Source organism: Tachypleus tridentatus, chromosome 6 (genome assembly GCF_004210375.1).
Source record: "Tachypleus tridentatus isolate NWPU-2018 chromosome 6, ASM421037v1, whole genome shotgun sequence".
NCBI classification, from domain to species: Eukaryota; Metazoa; Arthropoda; class Merostomata; order Xiphosura; family Limulidae; genus Tachypleus; species Tachypleus tridentatus.
This window is the reverse complement of record NC_134830.1, coordinates 19,076,384-19,097,255: the sequence shown is the minus strand read 5'-3', so window position 1 is coordinate 19,097,255 and position 20,872 is coordinate 19,076,384. Positions and strand designations below refer to the sequence as shown.

Below are 20,872 nucleotides of genomic sequence, written 5' to 3'. Positions count from 1 at the left end.
GTTTGTTGTGGTTTTGTGGCTGCATGCCACACAGCTTCTGTGTTCACTGCTGAACTGTATGCCATTTCTCTTGCCATGGATCACATAGAAGCTAAGCAGTATTGAATTGTACTATTCATGTTGACTTGCTTAGCTCTTTACTGGCCCTGGAATTGCTTTATGTTAGTTATTACTTTGTTCTCGCCAATATTCAAAACCAACTGGCCCATTTATTTTGAACGTCTATTTCTATCCACTTCTTCTAGATACCAGGTCTCGTTGGTATTTGTGGGAATGAGTTCACTGACACTGCAGCTAAATGTCTTCCCTGGTTCTATCATTACTCTGCCTGTTCCATACTTGGACTATGGTCCTGTATTTAAGGCTCATCTCTGAGCCAATTGGCAGTTGACTTGGAGCGAGCAACTTGATGAAGTTTTCCAGATAAAACCTTCTATTGGACGTTGGCCATCTTGTTTCTGTAGGGATTGGAAGGAGGAAGTTGTCCTAACTAGACCATGCATTGGTCAGTTTTTTTAAGTCATTGTTTTTGTTTTTTTTATCTTGGACTGATGCAACAATGTGTGGTCTGTGTTGACATTCCACATTTTACTGTCATGCTGTTGCTATGACTCTGAATGAGGGCACCATTTTAGGCACATATTATCCACAAGTTTACTCCTGATGCTGGACAATGTTATTGATAATAGTGACACTCTCCACCTTATAAATGTTTTTCATTTTTTGAGGGCCATTGGCTTTTTAATGCTATTTTAGTTTTTAATTCAAAAATTGGACTTTGTTTTGACATGATTCCTTTTTATAAATTTCTATAATTTTACTTGCACATATAGCCTATTTGCTTTGTGACATAAACACAACCAACCTCTGGACCTCTGTTTTTCAAGTTATAATCTTTCTTTGCACTTTTAGTCATCATGTTTTGGTGTTGGTTTGTGATACCTTAGAAGCTAAGACCCTGATAACTTCATCTAATTTTGATTTTTCCAACAGACTGCTCTCTAAGTTATCTGGTGTTTCTCAGTGGATCTACTCTCTCTGTGGGAGTTATATCATTGCTGCCTTTCTGAGTTTCCTTAGCATTTAGTTTTCACCATTTTTGTCTCCTGTTCAAGATCCTAGAGCCGTGTTAGTGGAAGCTTTGTATCTAGAGGGGTTTTAACTTCTTTTTTGATATGCCTTAGGTAAATTTTTTTTTCTTGCTTACAGGAGCCATTGCTATAATATTTTGCTGTGGATGCCTTGTGCACAGGACAGGGTAATTTATCTTTTTTACCCTGAATGCTCCTTCTTTCTTAACACTTAGGCTGCAAAAGATAATTTTTTTCTCACCATCCAACCTCTTTCCCTTTCTTTCATGTATGATTATTCTGACCCGGGTTTCTCCTTTGTCCTGTATAAGCTGTGCAGTAATCTAGATTTGTGCTTTTTTTAATTTATCTGTCTAAATACACTCAATCTTTCTTTGAAAATTGCAACATATCAATTATAAAATATTTTTTGGTTAAATTTTTTTGTTTGAATGTTGCTAGAATGATTTTTTACTTCAACTATGAAAGTTGACATGCAGATGTACACTGAACACTTTAATAAAAGTGTTCACATCTCTATAGGGCTTGAAGAATGAAATAAAATATAAATTCAAAAACAATTGGAAAACTGAACAGATTGATATATGACTAAAATAAAAGATATGAACAGGGTAATGAATAAATAATGTACAGTCAGGTTGACAGATAAATGCTGAGGGAAATTAAGTGGACATCCATGTGGAAAAATGATAGACAGGTTATTAACTTCTCACACTGCAATTTTTATATGAAAACAACCCTTCCAGTGTCAGGTTTAGTTTTGAATACACAAAAAGAAAAACAAAAGGCATGGTTTAATTTCAACACTTAACAGAAATTTGAAATGGTTAAACTTTGAGAAATTTTAGAGAGAACACCTTTTCTTCAAAGTGATACAATGGCACAAACTTCTATAGCAATGCTACAGAAAAAGATGCAAGCTAACTGTATTAATTGAGAAGTAAAATGTATTCTAAATACGATTAGTATGAGTTTTAAAACTTCAGTTAAAGTGCAGAACTATGTTTTGATCTTAGGTCATCTTCAGGTTAACCTGTTACATTCTAAACTTAAATAAGTTTATCAATGGAAACAGAGTTGTACAATTTAAGTTTTTGTTACTATATTTCTAACATTTTAATTTACAAAAATAAATATATGAAAAATCTGTATTTTTCGATGTATTATGTTGTCAAGAAATAAATGTTGGACTTCTCATGATGACATTTAAAAGCTTGAATATTGAGTAACTTATTGTTGGTTGGTTGGTTTAATCCAATATTTGTCACCTACAAGGTGTTTTAATTGTCTGCTGTTTCAACTCTATCCAGAGTAAGTTTTGCAACTCCCAAGACAGCATGGACGAGAAGGACTTTCATCTGATTTTCCTCTGTCTTCAAACTTGTATGAAAAGCTACCAAACCTACATGGAATATTAACCAGGCATACAGCCATTGATCTGTTACTGAATGTACAGGTTTCAACTTAGAGATGAAAGTCTTGAAGACCACAGAGATCATGGAAGGAAGCTATACTTAGATGAAAACATGTTAAGGGAAACAGTTAAGACAAACCTTCACACAACAGTATGTGAGCTTGTAGGAAAGTTAGGCATAAGCAAATCAAATATAGCTAACTACCTTTGGAGAGATCAAAAAGTTGGATAAGTGGGTTCTGCATGTACTGACTGAAGATCAGTAAAATCAGCACTATAAGACCTGTCAAGGATGATGCTCCAAATATTGAATGAATTGGGAATCTAGGTTCTGCCCAATTCACTTTATTCCCCAGACCTTTCCCCTACAGATTTTCATTTTTGTCAAGCACTTTAACAGCTTTTTTAAACAATAAATGCTTTCAAAACCAGGTAGATGCAGAAGAAACTTTTAGGGAGTTTATTGACCATAGAAACTGATTTCTACAGCATCATTACATGTTGGCAAAAATGTGTTGAAGCAAATGATGCTTATTTTGATTAAAGCATGTTTTGAAAACTAGTTTATACTTTTTCAAACTTCACGGTTCAAAAACAACATTTATTTCTGGACAACCTAATATAATGCATCTGAGCTCGATTTCTTCATTTCAGAAATTTTTAAGTTTTAAATTTGTGCTTCAGCTTCCAACCAATTGGAAACATAAACTACAAATTAAACCCTTTTATCTTGTTATTGTGATATTTATAATTTTATCAAATTTGTTACACATTACAAAAGCCTTCCCCCTCTCTATCTCAGGGTTCTGAAATTGTATGTTAAACATTGTTACATGGCTGAATGCATTTTATAACCAATATAAAGGGTACATTCTTCTCTATTTAAATCTTTCAATTGTAATGTAGTTTTGCTGTTGTTAGCCATTAGTCAAGGAGGATTCTTTGGTTTATGTTGATTAGGTTTAGTAATTTCAAACATATATACTTTTTTATATTTTTATAAGTGTAACAAAAATGCATAAACTTAACTTCTCAGCTAAGCCTAGCAAAACTTCATTAAAATAAAATATTTAGATCACATGCCATTTATATTATTTCTAAGGGAAACACCTAATGGGCTTCCACTGTAATTTGCTGCCTTTTATGGAAAGTTTACTATTCCAGTGAGCAAAATATGGCAATAAAACCATAAAACTAAAATAATTCCAGACATGAAAATGTTAAGGGTTAAAACTGTTAGTATAATTAATTTGGAATTTTCTGATCAATATTTGTGTTCAGTCTACTTCATAATTTTCAACTCTTCATTTTACTGTTCACTTATTTCTATGTAGCTACTGTTGTGGTGGATAAAATAAGGTAAAATATAAAGTGGATAAAAGAATGTATTTGGTATTCATTTAGATGAGGTGTTCTATAGGTTGTAAAAAATTACATTTCACTTAGTCTTATTCATAAAAGGTTTTGAAAAATTAGACAAGTCTGTAGTAGAAATGCTGTATTAAAAACTGATTTTCCTTTTGTGTGAGTGCAACAGACTTTTAATGTTTCGTTAAAGTTTATTAAATTTTGTAAAGATAAACTTTGTAAATTAAAAGTATTTTCAAAGCTACAAGATTGGTAAAATTGAAAAACTTTAAGTTTAAGATAGTTTTATTACAACACTAACATGGCGAGAGACTAGTGGTTGTTACAAAAATTGTAAACAACTAGTACCAGTTGCACATTAGACATTGTTCATATTAAATGACATAATAAGGAATGAAAATTTAGTGAATGAACAAAAAATAAGTGAATTATGAAACAAATGCATACCTTAAATTACTGTTTATTTAATAATTGTAACAAATGAGTTAAAGCTCGTTGATATAAAGAAAATTTGTCATCTACCTAAGTATAGAAATTGCACATGAATTTTTTAAAATTATTCATGTTCCACAGAAGTTTCCTCAATCAGAAGGAAGTACTTGCTATTTATTAAATTTATACGTGTTATTTAAAGTTTGTTATTTTAGTAAATTGTGATTATTTCATCTAGAAAATTGTTTTGCTAAATTATAGTCTCTTGGTTAAATGAAATTTTAAATGCAAAGGGCTATATGATTTATTTAGAAAGTACACAATGCTATAGGTAACGGATATTAAAGGAAACTATCTTCAAACAGCTAACAAAATTAGGATTAATGCTGAAATGGGAAAAATTACAGATAATGAATCCACATACAAATGCAAAATTAATATCATGCAATGTATAATTTTTTAAGGATCCCAGATATTCTTAGCAATTTCCAAAATTTAAATGTTAAGTAATTCACACTAAAAGTGAATCTGTGGTACTAAGCTTCATGTATGATACTTTTATAGAATGAAAAAATGAATTGCTAAAATTAATAAATTTAGAGGCACTATTCATTTTTTAATATAATGAAACCAGACAGTGCTTTTAGAAGATGATCCTCCCACTTTATAAGTAATTTTGGTTAACAGAAAAAACAAAGTTTTAGTAGTAACAGAACTATGAATTTCTAAATGATAGTTACTAATTATTCAATAATTATAAAGATAACAAGACTAAATATTAAGAATTTATGGTAACCATTTAATGAATTTGGAATGTAAAAGATCCTATGGTGTAGGAGTGTCATTTTTTGGGGGTTTCTTTTTCTTTCTTTTTTTTGTTACAGTAGTTAAAGAAGAAATAGTGCACCTTAAAAGTGTACTGTATTCAACAGTAGGGTTATTTAAAAAGAAAATATTCCAGTTTAATATCAATTTTTGTAATTTTTTTTAGTACCCTCATTTTTTAAAAAGGACAGGGAATCAACTACAGATAATGCTTCAAAGAAGAAAACGTTATAAAAATCGTGCTATTCTTGGTTTCAAGACATTAGCTGGAGGAATCATTGACATGGCTGAGGTCAGTTATTTTGGCTAGAATGATGAGATATTTTATACAAATTTAAGAAAATTGTTTCTTTAGAGATGATCAGTTATTTTACTTAAACTGAGTAGTTTAACTCTGAAATTTTCTTGTTTGATATATTTAGTCTTCATGCCAAAAACACAATTTTGTTTGCTGTAAATTTTGACTATTTTTTCTTACACTTGAATAATTCATTCAGATTTTTTTTATATTTAGTAGTTTGTGTTCTACCACTTAGTTTTTATACAAAAATTAAAATTGATACCTTATTTCTCCCTCTTTCATTTTAACTAGATTTTTGAATTATGCAAAGAAATTAGGCATAGCATACTTCATTCCTTTACTGTCTACAATTTGCAACATTTGTAATCTTTATATAGTAGTTTGTGTTTTCCATGGTGTCTTTAGCTAGTAACATTTTTAATGACTTTTGCCTAGTGTTTATATAACCAGTTCTATATAGTCATGTTTCATACTTCTCTAAATACACTGAATTGCATTGTGTCCTAGTAATATTTATTTTGTGAGGCTTAATTCATATCACGGTTATGTTGTATATTACATATTTATTAGATGAATTGTTTTGATTCCTATTTCTGTATTTCCATTCACTTAAATCATGAGTTTTGTTTTATTGACCTTTTAATTCAAAGGTTGTAATACCTTGACTCTTGTAGTTATGTTTTCAATCTAAGATGTTCAACATATGGTAAAGTTGCTCTATCTTCTGCCTAATGTTTCTGAAGTAATTTTTACAACTGCTGCTGGATCTTGTGTTTGTTTTCATTATTTATTAATTAAAGATATTTCATATGAAAGAGTCTCTAGTGCTTTGAAACCAGACTGAAGTGACTTTAAGATGGATATGGTAAGAGAAAATGCCTTCTCAGTTTCATCCTAGACTTTATAGAATTTGTCAGGAGTTAATGTTTAAACCTTTGGATGATTGTAATGTATCCTTGCATTTTGATCAAGGTTCTTAAACTTGTATCTCCATTTGTTTACATCAGTACTTGAAATCTAATACCAGATTGTTGTTTTTGCAGATCAGTTGAAATGTTAAAGAATTTTTTATTCTATTCTTGAAAGACTAATTTTTCCTAAACATTTTTGAGTTGTAGAAATTTGTGATCCTTTTTTCTCATCAAAGTTGGTTTGCCTTGAATCATGATTAGAAGATGAAGGAGCCTCAACAGATTCTCCTTCACATTGCATGAGAACATTTATGCTTTTCTGTCTTCTCACTGTTCATACAAGGAGATATATAGCTATTATTTTTATAAAATCGTGTCTCAGTTTGTGGCATTTCTTTTTTGTTGGTGTTGTTTTTTTTTTTCTTGTCAAGTTAGGTTATACTGAATCAATTTTTTTTTGCTTTCTCTCATTCTTCACTTATTGTACCTTTGCATATGCTCGACTTAATGGAACCCAAATCCATTTCTTTGTATTGGTATTCTGTGATGTACTGTTCCTCTTTTTAGTATTTAAATTGTTCAATATTTTTTAAAGTGCATTGTCCACATGCTCTTGCTCCAAGATCCTTTTTAATATTTTGATGAAATCCTGTTAGATTAAATCAAGGCCACATTTTTACTCTTCTAAGCAATTCTGCATTTGAATAACTTTTAAGTAACAAACTGTTCGATTTGAAATAATTTCATGGTTATTTGATTCATAAGGGTCTTTTGAGGCAGATAGGAAAGGACCTGTGAAACTCTGTAATACTACTGTTTTAGTGTTAGGTTTTAGAAATATTTGAAAAGAACTTAGCATTAATGTGTGATATCCCACACTTCTTATTTTTGCCAACTTCTATTACAGTTCTTGTACCAGAAAAAATTCCAGGTGAGTCTTTTACATTTATTGAGAGTACTGTAAATCTTTGTAACTCAAATGATGCCTTTTATTCTTGTGTTTCATGTTTCTCAAATGGAAAGGAGACCTACCCTTCTATCTTTGTTTTCCAGTGGTTCCCCATTTCAAGAAAAAAACATGTCCAACAGTTGGATTATTTCCTGAGATGTCTCTGGGTTCCCAAAGTTAATATTACAGATACTTGCCATCATATTGCTTTTTGTCTGTTTGTTTGGTTATCAGCAATTGCTTTTACAGTTTCAAGTTTGTATATTTGGTTTAGTGCTTTCACCAAATGTTTTAGTAGAATCTTTTTTTCTTTGTTACTTTAGATACACTGAGTGAATGACTGTTGCTCCTCAAAAAGTGTGTGGTTAAATGCACAGTTGGACACTCATGTATTGTGAAAGTAAACTGGACAGAAGGAGAATCCAAATCATATCTTCACTCAGAATCAATGTTTAACCCTTAACCAATTATTATGTATTTGGGGGTCTAGATTGACACTTGTTTGGGGAAGTTGCAGATTTCATATCAGTTGGTGAGTAGAATAAGAAGTAATATTACTTAAACAGGTTTATATGTCTTACAGACTCACGTTTATCTCATGCCAGAGATATATGACCCTGACGTTATCCATTTTTTCTTATACAATTTTTCTTTGACTTATATGTATGCCTATGGTAAGAAGAGGTTTCCATTAAATATTCTGTGGTTGTTCTCATATCAAATATATCATAGTGTATTTAGTTACTACTTTCATTTAGTTCATCTAGATGACATCTTTCACATCTAACTACTGTCAACATCAAAACGTCTACCTGTACATATGGTTTTCATCAACCAGCTTATTTTTTTGCTTATTTCATTAAAATAGGTCAGTTAATATTTCCTATATTACCTTAATTTAAGCTTCTTTATCTCTACTTGGTGCAGCAGAAGTGTTGTACTTGGAATTATGTTTGACATACTTCAAAGTTATGTTATTGGTTAGTATAAAAAGTAAAATCATCAGTTGCTTCTCTGCTTCCAGTGGTTATGTTTCCACTTCAGTTTGAAGTGACTGAGAGATATAGTTATGTTAATGTGTACTCTCTTATAAACATTAAAAATAGTTGAGGAATGCAGAAATGGAGAACACACTAAATATTTAATGCTTGGTATCGTTGAAAGAAGTAGTTTACAGTTATAAAAAAAGTAAATTTCTTTTTGAGCTATATATTCCTGTTTGATATTTATATAAATGCAGGTCTTACAACGGCCAACAGACAAAGAATTGGAACTTTACTCTGATGTTAAAGAAAAGAGTGAAGTCACAGCTAAAGTTACCATGCTAGCTGTGAGCAGCCAACCTGTTGATCATGAAGAAGCAGAACGACAAAAATCACTCTTACATACAGGTATCTTATTTGTTTTTTAATATAAACCAGAATTATTCAGACTTAACTTGAGTTAAATTTTCTCTGAATAGATACCTAAAAAAAATTTTTTTTAGCTTAGTTGAAAAGACATTTGTTTTAATTTTCTGTACTTTGTATAGAATTTAAGTAATTTGATTTAAAAAGGGGAAGGAATGACTGTTAAAATTATATGATGTAAGGTATTTACTGTACAGTGCAGTTCGTGTGTAACACCCTAATGTTAACGGACCTACAAAATTATTGTATGAGAATGTTCACTACATCAAAATTGACCATGGCACTTGCTGCCAGTAATGTGGCATTAAAGAAATCCCTTTAGTTATGTAACTTTCCATGTTGTAAAAAATTGTTTTAAATACTTATTCTTACCTTTACAGGAAAGGTTTTATTTCCAATGATAAGAGAAATACTATTGTTCTAGTTTTGATAGTAATTTTGGATATGTCTAAATTATTGGTTTTAAGAGATTTTAAATATGTAATTGTTTACAGAGTTTATCTAGCATTGTAATTCTATTGCACTGAGTTATAGTGCATCTTTTAAACAAAGCACCATGAGGAAAACATTTTTTTTTAGTTAACTTACTTTTCAAAATATTTTTTTATGCAACTGGTGAGCTAGTGATGATCTGAGTGTATTAGATGAAACTGCATGTTGAAAGCATAAAACTATTACTTCAGTTATGCAGCAAATCTATTTGAAAATATCTTGTGTTTTCTGCTAAAATACAGGTTAAAGATATGAATTTCAAAGCTTGGCTTACCATCAGCAACATGCCCAAAATGAATAAGCCTACTATTAAATGTTTTGTATCATATTTGTAAAATAAACTACAGATTGTACCTAAACAAGAGTAACTCTTAGATCTCAACTACTGTTAAAGTACTTCTGTTTGTGTGCCATGTCATTTTCATGGTATGTAAATCTTGTGATAAAAGTTGTAGATGATGTTTTAATTAGTTAAAGGTTGCATATTGATAAACTAAATTTCTTATGATTAATATGGTAGTCAAAATAGTTAACTCTTTCACACAGAATCAGCCATGTTGATCTTGTATATCTAGTGTATGTACAGAAACATATTATTATCTAATATGTTTAAACAATTAACGATGCAGTGGACATAAAATATGGGGAGGAAGTAATGAACTTTAGCATTTTCACTCAATACTAAAATTAGATTTCTCATTACTTTTAGCCCACTAAATGCTAAAATTAAACACTAATAGAAATGACATCCAGTGGGTGGTTGTGTGCTAGTGTAATTACTAATCACAGTATTCATACCTCATTGTAAAAATATTTATAAAAATTAACTTTTTCTAAAACAGGATTTTTCACTAGGAAGTACTGCACTGGAAAAGGGTTTGGATTGTGCTCTTTAGTCATGTGCAACTTATTGCATCAAAATAATTCAATGCACAAGGCTCAAGATTTTCATACGTTGTACTAAAATAAACCGTAATATTTTTGTATATTAAATGTTGTCCCATTTATTGACAAATTTTTTATAAAACACAGTTTCTTAGTAATACATTCAAAAATTACATTGATTCAGATGTGATAAACCTCTCTTGTACAGTCTTAATGAAAGTTGTGTTCTTATTGTAAGGAAACTATTTGAAATTGTTCCATTTATAAAGAAATGGTTACATGTACTGCAGTTATTTTTCTAATTGTCTGAAATGCCCAAAGTATGAAATTTGTATAAACTATTGTTTATGGTGCAATACAATAGATAGTGCAAGAGTTTTTGATCACATGAACAGATATAAACATGTATGCTTTGCCCATTATAATTTGGTTCTCATTTAACTGTATAATTTGCGTGTTCATCCACTTCAATAGTGATTTTGTCTGACAGTGTCTGAATACAGATGTTCAATTTTTTTGTTATCCTAAATGTGTTAAAAGTGAATACCACAACACGTATGAAAATTTTCTTTATATCTAATTTGAAATTCAAACTTATTCTTTTAATTCTAACTTGAAAGATAAGTAAATTGTGTGCAATTTCTTTCTGGAAAATTGCAAAAGATACATGTACATTCATCAAAGGCTCCAAGGTTAGGTTTGTTTGAAAGTACTTAGATTTATTTATAAAATACTTCACCAATGATAAGAGGCAAATAGACTTGGATATACTTCAGCTTTAGGTAATTGGATTTTTGAAAAGATTAGGACAATCTTCACTTACTGTGATGTAATTCTTGTAAATATACTTTGTTATATACAGAAGAAAATCCTGGGAAAAAAGCATGTCCAAATTTAATAAAGTTCATAACTGCTTAATGCAATTGGAGCAGAAAAGTTATTTATCAAGTACTACCTCTCTTACTTGTGGCTCGGCAAGGCCAGGTAGGTTAAGGCGTTCGACTCATAATCTGAGGTTTGCAGGTTTGAATCTCTAACGCACCAAACATGCTCGCCCTTTCAGCCATGTTGGCATTCTAATGCGACACTCAATTGCACTATTTGTTGGTAAAAGAGTAGCCAAAGAGTTGGTGGTGAGTGATGCTGACTAGCTGCCTTTCCTCTAGTCTTATACTGCTAAATTAGGGACAGCTAGTGCAGATAGCCCTTGAGTAGCTTTGCTCGGAATTAAAAAACAAAACAAACTCTTACTAGTTGGTACATAGTAAATAATCTGTGTTAAACTTGTGTATTATACATTTCCAGAAAAATGAGACCTCACTGATTATATGTCCTTGTACAGAGCAATTAGGAGAGGGTGACAACTTTTCTGATGATGATGAAGATTCATCCTCTAATGAAGAAGGTAGTGACAGTGAAGCTGCTCTAGAAGTTCCCCAAAGACATTTTCATCCCAGTCGAAGAATAGAACAAAGACAATCTCATTTTCAAAAAGTGTTAGATCACAAACTTCTCTCTGCAAATGGAGAGGAAAGGCCAGACCCAAATCAGGTTTTATACCTATTTGTATAGATACAAGTAAAAAAAAAAAAAAAACGAATTGAGTGTAATTATGGGTGATTATTGATTCTTTAAACATAATGCAAACATGTTGGTAAGAGTGGCATTTGCATTATCTCAATATAATAACACAGGCAAGAATTGAGATATAACTAACTATTCAATCACAATTGAGTTTAACTTATCCTATATTTCTGTGTTAACATTCTAATCCACTGTGTTTCTGTGCTATTATGTAAGAATGATACAAATGCCATACCTACTATGTGCTTATGTGTATTATTTAGTTTAAAAATTATTTAACCCTTCTGCAATGGGGTCAGTACAATACACACACAGATTTGGTTACACATTAACACATGTTAAGTATTTGCACTTTAATTTTTGATACAGCATGTGTATCTTCACAAAATGTGATAGATGTATAGTAAAGATTACAAGTATTTTGTGCATAAAATAAGATATCTAATGAAATATATTTGAAGATCTGTGAAAATATTGAGTCTGTTTTTGTCACCAGTCTGAGTGCAAAGTGATTTCATGGTATGATTAAAAAGCTATTCTTTGTCCCAGAAATCTCAAATATTATTTGTGTAATGTGTAAAAGCTCTTGAATACATTTCAAACATTTGTTTTCAGTAAGATTTTATATTTTGTTATTTTCTATACTTTAACTATGTGTAGTTTATCATTTGATCAACCTCATAACCATCATAAAAAAATTAAGAAATAAATATAAATTATGTTTTATTCTTGCTAGAATGACTACATGCTATAACATGAAAATACAAGTGTTTAGTCTAAGTAGCACAAGTCTCATAATGCTCTTTTTTTAATTGTTGTTACACTGACCTTTCAGTCATGCCTAACTAATATTACATAACTTGCATTGATCCAGAGCCCATGGACTCGTGTTACATATCCAACAATATAAAACTGACCTTTACTCTTCCCTGTGTTGGCTGCTTTTTAGTGGACTAGTATTATATATGTGTATAGATTATTACTATTTAGAAATAATTTATTAAATGTATTTTACTTAATATAGAACAATAAATCAAGAAAAAGCAAACAGTTATCTCTTCTCGTTATGACATTTGTATTTGGTTGTTGCTGGACATAGGTTGTTAAGCCTTCTAAAATTTTGCATATGGAAAATATCAAACAAATGTTTTTTAGTTATTTATAATTTTTTTTTGGTTATTCAACTGATTGCATAAAAACTTAAAAAAAAAAAAGAATGTGGTTGCCTTTTCACAGATTAAAATGGCTGAAAAATCTCCTAGGGGACATTCTAAGCTATCAATTGGTTATTCCTATCATATATTGAAGTAAGTTTATATAAGGGACTGTTTTCAAAAATGGAAAGAAGTGTATGGGTTGCTGTGTTTGATTCAGTGCCTAAGCCATATCTCAGTAAAGTTGAAATGATACTAAGTTCTTATTTTATATTTTGGCTTATTAATATTGGTAATTTCAGTTCCTAGTTTGTACAAAACTACAAACTTATTACTTTAACCAGTGCTGTACTCAACATACCATGATTCACTGAAATCTATATTTAGGTGTGTTCTTTTAAGTGAAAAAACTAACTCGTATATAATATTAAAGTTTAAATTGTAATCTGTAATTTAATTCCAAAAAATTGACATAAATTCGTAAAGTGGTAGTTCAATAAAATTTTGAATGCAAGTCAACAAATGCAAAGACATGGCCTTTGACCTTTTACCTGTTGCAAAAGGTTAATGCAGTAATATTCTTGTTATAAAAATTTAAAATAAAAGTAGGTCTTAGTTTTCATTATTAACTGACAGAAAAAATGAAATTGGAGGTAAATACTATAATTCTTATTTTTCATGTATATCTTTTACATATTGTTAGAAAAGGAACTAAAATGTTAAGACTAGAAACTTGCTACATTAGATAAGGTTAAATTAGGTAAGATAATTAAAAATAATAGTATTATTCATAAGATATGCAAACAAATAGCTAATGTTGTTACATTATTAAATATGGTAACTTTAGCTATGCATTTGCCAAGTGATTTATAACTTGTATGGCAAAGTTAATTGTCAGATATGGTTCAAAAGGCAATAAAATAAAATAACTATGAATTGATATACACAGTTATGAGCTTTAAACTATTTAAAGTCAATAAATGTTTTCTGTTATAATATGCAGTCAGAAAGCTATGAAGGTAATTTAGATTTATTTGTAATTTTTGATGATGGTAAGAAGGTTGGTTAAATTTACCAAATCTGTATAGAGAGAGTACAGACAAAATGTTTGCTATTTATTTAGAAGATTTTAGAGGTACACAAATATAATTTGAAAAATTTCAAATGTAGAAAAGTATTTTTTATCTTAACATGAAGATAAATTTACATTTTGAGCAGTCAATAATCTGATTTTTTTGTGTGTATAAAAATATTGTTAGTGTTTACTAAAAGCTTGTCAACTTTCATGAAGCTACACATACAATATCATAAACTATGGTATGAAAACTGTTAGTTACTATGGTATTAAAAGTTTGGTGTAATCCACTAATTATGTACAAAAAATTAAACCAATGTTTTGTTCCATTATTTATTTTGTATACTATACTCTTGAAAACAAGAAACGCAAAAGGGATATTTTTGTTATTTTAAAGAGAAATATATGTAATAACGTTACAAGCTCAGAGTATGTGATGTTACACGTGTTAAGGCACTGATTATCAAACCAAAATGACAATAAAAGTTGTGCACTTTGAAAACGGAGGAAAACATCGGATTTTTCGCCAAAATGCATGCGTGTCCAATAAATTTGTTTGAGAGATCTGCATGTTCTTCAAGTGCAACATGTGCAAAATCCCTATAAAAGTGATGGGTTCTCGGTTTTCATAGCTCAGTGTTAAGCCACCGACACGCTATACAGTTACCCCAAGACTGACTGAAGCACAGCGCAACAACGCCATCGGTCGCTTGGAAGCAGGCGAATCTTTATCAGATGTTGCCATAGCTGTGAATGTCCACCCAAGCACCATCACAAGGCTATGGAATCGTCACCAACAACATGGATCAACTCGTGACCATTCATGATCTGGCAGACCTCGTGTGATCACGCCCGCACAAGATCGCAACATCCGGTTACATTACCTTCGGGATAGGACCACCACTGTGACGTCTACTGCCTCAACCATACCAGGGCTGCGTAGGATTTCCGATCAGACCGTACGCAACCGTCAACGAGATGCAGGAATCCGACCTCGACGTCCAGTCACAGGCGTCATCCTCACCCAGCAACATCGTCAAGCACGGCTGCAGTGGACTTGGTCACATCGGGTATGACCCAATTGACGATGGAGGCATGTTTGGTTCAGCGATGAATTACCTTTTATGCTTTGTAGGCAGGATGGAAGGACTCGTGTTTACTGTCGTCGAGGTGAACGTTTTGCAGCAAACTGTGTGCAGGATGTTGATAGATTTGGTGGTGGCAGCATCATAATATGGGCTGCCATTGCCTACAATGCCAGAACAGACCTTTTGCACATTTGAGGGAATCTTGCGGCTCAACGATACGTCGACGAGATTCTTAGGCCCCATGTGCAACCCATCATGGTGAACGTCAACTACGTTTTTCAACATGACAATGCCCGTCCTCACACAGCCCGACTCACCACTGTCTTCTTGAGACACCACAACATCAACGTTCTTCCCTGGCCCTCCAGGTCACCAGATGTAAACCCCATCTAACGTTTTTGGGACGAGTTGGACCTGCGACGGCGACAACCTCAATGGCAGACTCTACCTCAGCTTGCAGCATCTTTGCAGGCTGAGTGGACAGCCATTTCACAGGATGTGATTCGTCATCTCATCGCTTCCATGGGCAGGAGATGCCAAGCAGTTATTGATGCTCATGAGAGGCATGCTCGTTATTGACGTTGAGTGACGTTAAACTTCACCTAGTGAGTGTGGACTTTGCCTTTGCAGACTTTGGATGTTCAGCAGTGAATGTGCAAAGTTTCACACATGTCATACAGAACTACCAGGAGTAAACTTGTTAACAATTTGTCTCATATTTTGCCTTTTGCGTTTCTTTTTTTGAAGAGTATATAAAGAACCCTAAGTTTGTTCTCTTATGAAAGTGGTAAGAAAACTGTAGGTATAGAAACACAGGTAATGTGAACTACTGGTATTTCATATTTTTATATGGTTTTCTAGTATGTCAGTGCACAGGTTTAAGTGATCCACCTATTTCTGTGAACAGCAGACACCATACTATTTGGGATGTGGAGATAACCACCACTGATACTTTCCATCTCGGTATCTCAGGTTTTTGACATTGAGTTTTGAAACTTCTGTGTGATCTATCCCCTCATGTTGTCTCCAAAATAAAGTTATAACTGAAATTTTGAGGAAGTTTGTTTAATCAAAGCTTTGTAAAAATATGTTTTGGATGAAGTAATTAGAAAAGAACTGAAATTAATATAAGATCTAATATTTTAATTTTGCCTTTTGTTGTAAATTAAACTGAGATGGTGGAAATAGTTACTGCCATTTGAATAGATGCAACTTTTCAAAGGATGAAAAATCCATAAATCTGTTTAGTTTACATTTGTTGGAGGCCTATTTTAGCTCAGTTTAAAACAGTAATTTTTTAAATTGACAATACCAAGAACAGTAATATTTAACTTTTTGTATTTACAGTTTAAACTTATAAAATCATAAATATATTGTCTGAAAACTGGGAATGTATTTTTTTTTCACAACAACTTGCCATTGAGCATCCTATTTAATGTAGAGTATAAAGCTACAAATTTCACTTATTGCATCTCAAGACACCTTGTGTGTTTTAAAGCACTTGTGCATTAAACTAAAATAAGGTACTAATAATTTTGTATTGTTCAAATGTCATAGAAAAGGTAATTTTATTTTGCAATGTATTTTTTTTTCTTGTTTATTTTATTGGTTGGATAATCTATCCGAACAAATTAAATTTTAGTAAACTGTGAACTTATGAAGTTCTTATGTTTATCTATATAGCCTTACTATATAATTGGTAAATAATCTTTGTGTTGAAAAAAGTTATGCACACTAATTTGTAATATTATTCTACATGTAAAATTGATGTGTTTTTAGTCTAGAATGTCATCTACAATATATCATCAGATATATAGATCATCATATTTCTTTTTAATATCATCAAATGTATTTTATCAATTTACCTATCTGTGTTGCAAGTAAGGTTACATTAGGTTTTACTACAAGAAATATTATGACATGGGAAAAAAACAAAAAACATTCAAGTTTAAGAATTCCAAATAAATCAAGTGTATTCAAGCATGCACTGTATGAGTTTCAAGTAGTCAATTCAAATTATTTTAAGATCTTAACAAGAGCCAATGATGAACAAAGCTTCTGTACAAAAGTTTACCTATATATAACTAAGACTGAAAGTTAAGTTAGTTTTACATATAAATTGCTGTATGTGTAATAACTTCTCTCATGGGTGAAAATGATGTCAGATCATTCTTCTCATGTTAAAGATGTATTTGAACAGTGGATGCTCTGAGAACAATGAACATGCTTTTAAATAAGTATTGACAGTTTGGACACCCTGTACGTGTATTGGATAATTTTGGTGAAATTATTGGTGTAAACAACTTGTAGATACTTTAGAAGGTAATATTGTTTTACTTGTAGAGGTGTATGGTTATAGGAAACACTGAAATAAGTTTTTTTTTTTTTTAATCTCTTGGTCTGGTTTGGCTTAGTGGTTAATGTACCAAACTGTAAATTTGAAGATCCATGGCTTGTATCTTGCTATTGGAAAAGTAGAATATCTTTCTTCACACTTTGAGACTGTAATGTGTTATGAGAGCAATTGTCATATCCCTTTATCTGATTAAGAGTGTCCCAAAAGTTGGCAGTGGGTGAGGTTGATTTGCTGCCTTTTCTCTAGACTGTGAGCTTAAACATCAGGATTGGCTGCATTGCTTTATGTATGGATGTTTAAAAACTAGTTAAATCCTATTTATAGACTTAAGTTTTTTTGAAACAGAACTACTTCACTGTTTGATATTGAATTATTATCCATTTAATTTTACATATTCAGACATATAGAAAGTTAATCTATTTCTCTAAAGATACAACCATTTTGCCTCAATGTTTTTGTTTTAATTTTTTTTTAAATGCATCAAAACCTGTATGATCTTTTATGTATAGAATTTGAAATCTTACTTTCCCATTTCTTTTCAGAGAAACATCAAACAGAAATTTATAGCACTTCTAAAGAAGTTCCGTGTTTCGGAGGCAGAGGTCAGTTATTCTGGAAAATGTGTATAATGATTCTTTCTTATCCTCAAAAGCATACTGATGGAAATTTTATGTTTTTGTGAACATCAATAGATAGTCAACAATAGATATAGTTTCATTTATCCTTAAGTTTCTATATGTATAGAACTTGATAAAGATTATCATTTATTGGGTCTAAATATATAAAATAGGACGTGCACTTGTGTATAAAAAATAATAATAAAGTATCTAATTGTCAATTTTACATATTTGTCTTGTAAGATGCCTAACATACAAAAAATGTAAGTGTCCTATATTTCAGAAATTTGGTTAATTGCATAGTGTATCTGGATTACAGATTTAGTTTTGAGAAAAGCAGAAAATTTCATTTTTAAAACTTAAGCATTAAAACGTTTAATTTAATTTCAATGTCGGGAATAATGAAGTGAGAAATTGGGTGTTGTTGGCATTCTTAAATAAAATTTTGAATTTTCAATTCCTGTATAAGTTATGATGTATGGATAAAAAATCCTGAAAATGTTGTTTTTTTTGGTCAAAACAGTTTAAAAAAAAAAGTGTAACGTGTAAAATAACAACAAAATAAAACATAAATTGGCTTTAACTTAAAATTGTACTGTAGAAATCAAGAATACAAAGTGATAAAAACTTTGAATGTGTGAAATAAATACCACATTATATTGAAAGAAAGAAATAATATAAACTGAAAAGGAAACCTTAGGTTTTGTTTGAAGATCAAAACATAAATATTTTTCAGTAAGTGTATACAGAAAACATTTCATATTTTTCATAGTAAATATTAAGAAAGTAAATATCAATTTCATTTCTGTTGCATTTTGTATCTGATAATAAAAAGTCACTTTCAACATCTGTGAAAAGATATTCAAGGAAGCATTATGTTTTGATTTTAGTTGATGAATATTTGTTGTGATTATGCTGAATCAAACTTTCAACATTGTTGAATATTGTATGTTTTCAACATTAAAACTGTTATTCTGATTTAAATACTTATCTCACGTCACAATTATAGGTGTTCTCGATTTGACTGTCCTCCAGTGTACAAATATTTGCCTGCTACTTGTCTAGAAACTCCCACCTTATTCCATGTGTAAGCTATGTGGTTCATCTTTGTGAGCATGTGAGTTATCATGTGACAGTCTTCCACCAATAGAAGTATAATGGATCTTCTTGTTGTACTGACTCCCTCCATGTAGTTGAACCTAATTTTCACTGCTTGATTTGTCACGACAGTGTTCAGACTTAGTGCTTGATTTCAACCATTTTTTCTTTTTGAAAATATTCAGCTACTGATTTTCACATTCCAAAGTATTTTTTGTAATCCACTGTCATGTTGCTTTCTTTATTTGATTGTGAAGTTTATTTCTCACTCAACTACTGATAGGCAGTCATTATTTATGAATTCACAATTAAATATTATGACTATAGTAGTTACTGACAGCACTGGCATTTAACAGCCCATGGAAACAGCTGAAGGTGTGACATTATTGGTGAAGGAAGTGTTACCAGTAGTTCACTGAAAGATAACTTTTATATGGGCTGAGGGATCTGCCAGTCTGTAAGTAGTTCTGCCATTATCTGAGGACTTAGACCAGAATGGTGTAGGTAAGGACAACCCCCACCCTCCTTTGTTGTGTAAACATTTTCTCATCCTATTGAAGTACTTAGACCTCAGTCACCCTTTTAGACTTTATCACAGAAGTTTTTTTTTGTTGTGTTTTTTATCTTTGTCACCGATGTCATTTGATCCCTACCCTTTCTTATTAAATGCAGTACTTAGTTTTGAGTTTTGTTTTTCTCCATCTTCATCTGATATTGGAGTCCATGTTGAATATTTTACAGATAAATTACGTGTGGAAGCCTTCCTAGAATTCCTCTCTTCTTCCATCATCTGGATGTTGGTTCCTGGGCAGTTGGTTGCAGTTGGATCGACCAACATAAGTTCTCACGTGAGTGAGCTGGGAAGTTCTTCCTTGCATATGGTCTGGATGTTATATCCCCAGTGTTTATTGCACTAGAACTAATCCTCTCATACTTCCACCTTGCAGGCATTGTCTGTATTTACATTCCTTAAGTTCACTGGTGAAGGCTGTGGCAGATTTGCACACGATGGTTTTAGGTTCTTGAAATGGAGGTTTCTCTTCCCTTCTGATTCCTAGACCTGCAGTGAATGGTTGAGGACTTTCTTTCTGTTATGGGCCTGGCAAGTTACTCCTGTTGCTACTTGTCTGGACTGGAGTTGACCTCCTGCTTACTGTCCAACATGCCCTAGCCACTCTATACATGTTAATTTTCCTTGTAGATTTGTAATTGTTAAATTGTTCTGTCCTTTGATTGTGAGACCACACCTGTTGTCTCTACGTAGGTGAAGAGCATATCTGGTTCAGGCATGGTGCAGTCTCCCATAAATGCATTTCTTGTCTATAGAGATGGCACACTGCATGATTGTTCTTCAGACACTTTTGAAGGATGTTTATCTAAGAAATTTTACATCAGTCCCTACACCTGTGAGATTCTAGCTGTAACTGTGAAGAAAGGTAATTGTACCAAAAGTTAATATTCTCCTACGCTGAAAATACATTGCTGATAGATATTTTCTCTCACCTGTCCTACCCAATTCTGGTGTTTTTTGTACCTGATCTCAATGTGAAAATTGGGTTTAATTGCATAGAGGAAGTCAGTTGCAATAGTAGGGTGTCACTCTCATGTTTGTGGAGGGATTGTCTCATCCTAATTTGTGCTTAAATGCAGGTGAACCACATGGAATTGAGTTTCAAGGCTAATGGTGAATGAATGAATGAAAATTTGCCAACTATAGGATCAGTCAAATTAGGAATAGCTGTAACTGTAAATGGGGAAAGTATCTGTCAGTAATATATTTTCAGTATGAGAAAATATGAAAATAAATGGAAAAAAAAGTCCAA

General features: G+C 31.7%; 1 protein-coding gene across 1 annotated transcript in view; it reads left to right on the top strand.

The window, feature by feature from the left end:
- Positions 1–20,872, top strand: part of KrT95D (phosphofurin acidic cluster sorting protein KrT95D) — a 129,516-nt gene that overhangs the window by 26,606 nt on the left and 82,038 nt on the right. The window contains exons 5-8 of the mRNA XM_076503589.1: positions 5,297–5,422; positions 8,532–8,682; positions 11,420–11,628; positions 17,877–17,936. Of these exons, the coding sequence (XP_076359704.1) occupies positions 5,297–5,422; positions 8,532–8,682; positions 11,420–11,628; positions 17,877–17,936 (546 nt within the window). The remainder of the gene's footprint in view (positions 1–5,296; positions 5,423–8,531; positions 8,683–11,419; positions 11,629–17,876; positions 17,937–20,872) is intronic.